The sequence below is a fragment of the Cebus imitator genome, unplaced genomic scaffold (genome assembly GCF_001604975.1).
Source record: "Cebus imitator isolate Cc_AM_T3 unplaced genomic scaffold, Cebus_imitator-1.0 Scaffold109, whole genome shotgun sequence".
In the NCBI taxonomy this organism is placed as follows: Eukaryota; Metazoa; Chordata; class Mammalia; order Primates; family Cebidae; genus Cebus; species Cebus imitator.
Window position 1 is genome coordinate 2,427,639 of NW_016107424.1, and position 3,389 is coordinate 2,431,027.

Here is a 3,389-nt window from a genome sequence, read left to right on the forward strand (position 1 = left end):
TTTTTTTTTTGAGACAGGGTATTGCTCTGCTGCCCAGGCTTCCGTGCAGTGTGTGGGATGTAGTGGCAGGATCTCGGCTCACTGTAACCTTTGCTCCCCGGGCTCCAGAGATCCTCCTGCCTCAGCCCACTAGGTAACTGGGGCTAGAGGCATGCATCACCATGCCCGGCTAATTTTTGTATTTTTAGTAGAGACTGGATTTTGCCACAGTGCCCAGGCCGGTCTCAAACTCCTGAGCTCAAACTCATCTACCTGCATAGGCCTCCCAAAGTGCTGGAATTACAGGTGTGAGCCACTGCACCCAGACAAAATACTTTACTTCTAATAGTTTTATGCAAAGAAGGAATGAACATAGGCAAATAGAGCACATATTTGCCCAAATTCACTTCTTCAGTATTCTGATCCTTGACCCCAAATTGTCAACATTAACTTTAATCACTGGCATTTTTAAGTAAAAAAAAAAAGTACCAAATCATTCCTTGGGAAACATCTGTTAAGCCACAGATGACATGTCATATCATACTTTGGAAATATGGAATATCATGGAGGGTGGACAAAGTCAAAATAACCATTGAGACTATCTGAAACAAAAGATACAACGCAAGAAAATAAACTGACTTTTAAAAAATACTGTGGCAGGCAGACTGCATATGAAGTCTCATGTTAAAAGAGAATTCAAGCTAAAAAAAATTATTTTGCATTTGTTACCAACAATTGAGGGTTTTGTATTAATCTAGATGCCCTCCAAAGAAATTTAATGCACTGTCTTAAGAATACAAGTGATTTGGAGAGAGAGCACACAGCTGTTGAAAAGCCTATTAATACCAATCAAGCTTTTTTCATAAAGGAGACAATATAAAGCAAGAGAAGAGAATTTTTATCCCTATCACAGATTTCAAGCTTCAAATTCAGTTGAGAAGTAACGGTGCAAGTCTTCAAGCATCCAACCCCATAAGAAGTGAACAGATCCTTCAGTCTTACCCATAGGTCTGTTTCTGTCCCTGAGGTCCCTGTGGCTGGGGTGTCGATAGGAGTCCCTGTAGTGGTGGGCAATGGCCATATCATCCAAACGGTAATGCTGAGGTGGAGGTGGGGTGGGGTGAGGCAGGCCATTGGGCTGGTAGGATAAGCCGTTATTTGGACTGTACCGCTGGCCTGGGCTAATAGTGCATGGTCGCTTGCTTGGATGTTCTGAGTGCAAAGGCTCTCTGTCAAAGCCATTTTCTTTGGTTCTAAGGAGGAAAAAACAAGAGTTTATTTCATCATCTCTTCAGAAACCAGCACATTTCAGTCACTCATATTTGAGCTAGGAATAAAAAACAGAATATTTTTTATTGGCCAGAAACCTTATAAACTCAGCTTCCCAGAAAACATATGAGAATTCACTGAGACCCATACCAAGACCTCATGGATCACAAGCCTGCAGACAGGAGAAAATGCTTCATTTCTCATCAAATTAGCAAATATCTTTTCAGTTGAAGTTCATGTGGTTAAGTCACAAACAAGAGGAAAATCAAGTCACCTGCAGATAACATTTTCACTCAAAAAACAGTGCTTGATTTCTAACGAGTTTCCCTAAGACCAACTGTGTTTGATGAAGATTCACCAAAGTAAAACATCACCACTCTCTCCATGAACACTTAAGGTACACCTATTCCACTTGATATCTGACTTTTGTGTCAAAGAAGATCTAAGAACTGTGCTGTCCAATACAATAGCTATATGTGGTTGTTTAACCTAAAATGTAAGTTACTTAAAATTAAATAAAGCTTAAAATTCAGTTCTTCAGTATCAATAGCCACATTTCATGTGCTCAACAGCTACGTGTGGGCAGTGGCTTCAATACAGCTAATGCTCGACTTACGACCACGGTCAGGACCGCGGACCGGTCATAACATGATTTGGTCGTAAGTTGAGTAGGCTATATGTACAGTTGAAATGGTGCACGCAGAGATGGTAGTGCTGCCGGAAGCTGGTCCGCACTGTCGTACGCCCAGCTGGGCAACGTTTGCGCTGCCAGATGCAGAGCAGTCGTGGCTAGTGATTGTGGTCGTAAAGTCGAATGGTCTAAGTTGCATAGGTGGTAAGTCGATCAACACCTGTACTGGACTGCACAGATATGTAACATTTCCATTATCACAGAAAGTTCTATAGGAAAGTAAGGCTCAAACTGAGCAAACGCAGTATGCAATGCAATGTCTGGGACCCTGACATTATCTTGAGTCACCAAGGGTTAGCAAATACTTTTCATTTGTCCCATACAGTATACCCTTGAAATAATCAGCAGTTGTATAGAGCTAGCCTGGACTAGAAGGAAGATCTAGGTCAACCTCCTTAAAGTTGAGGAAATACACACCCAGAGAGCTGGTGTATCCTGTCTGGGGTTATCAGGTCATACGGCAAGACAGGAACACCCTGAGGACACATCATCATGTGAAGAACTCTGAACCTGGCTTTCAGAAGGAATGCATTCTATAAATAAGACCTGATAACTAGTCACAATTCCTTGATTCTCAAACAAAAGAAATAATTTCTGGCTGTATATATTTCTATGGCTTAGAGACTAGCCCCTAATATACTCAATAAGATAGAAACAAACCATATTCAACTTTGACTGTAATCACAGCTCCCAAACTTACTTTTTACTTACAAGACCAGCACTCTATCTTTAGACTTGTGGTAACATCTATTTTCCCAGGGACATTTCCTCATAAGAATTCTATCAGTTCACAGTGGCTGCAGACTTCTACATGCCTTTTTTATTTTTGGTAGTAAAACAACCGCATGGAGACACTTTTTCTACTTTCCCAGCATCTAGTGACAGTCTTTGATAATACCAGAGGAATCCAGGTGGAAACTGAATCAACAACAGAGATTATCAGTGACAACAGGATTCTACAGTGAACTGTCCTTTATGCCCATTTAGGGTGGAGCCCAGCGACAATTCATATATACCAGGTTGAGAAGAATAAAGGACTAAGAGACAGAAGGTATACACATAGAAAGCACTGAGGGTAAATCTTCAGAGTTTAATGTTAAAGAACAAGCCCACTGCATACTAAGAAAGATACACTGTTCTGGAGAGGGCAGGGACCCTTAGGAATCAGCCATATGACCTCTAGTTACTCAACTTTCTGGCTTCAGTATTCTGCTCCGTAAAATGGGACTAATAGGAAACAACACTTGTAAAAACAATTTAAGAGGCAACCTAATTTATACTTTACCCTATCTCAGACTTTTTTTTTCCCTCCAGCTCCTCAATAACAGAAGCTGTAAACTATTAGAGAAAGAAAATAAATGTCCTTTAAAAACTCTACATGAGGCAGGGCGTGGTGGCTCACAAGCCTGCTTTGGAAGGCTGAGGCGGGTGGATCACCTGAGGTCAAGAA

The 3,389-nt window shown here is 41.2% G+C and overlaps 1 protein-coding gene across 1 annotated transcript in view; it reads right to left on the reverse strand.

The window, feature by feature from the left end:
* The window catches only part of RUNX1T1 (RUNX1 partner transcriptional co-repressor 1), a 141,098-nt gene that overhangs the window by 36,324 nt on the left and 101,385 nt on the right, over nt 1–3,389 (reverse strand). Inside the window, 1 exon segment of the mRNA XM_037741862.1 lies at nt 982–1,232. Coding sequence (XP_037597790.1) covers nt 982–1,232 — 251 coding nt within the window.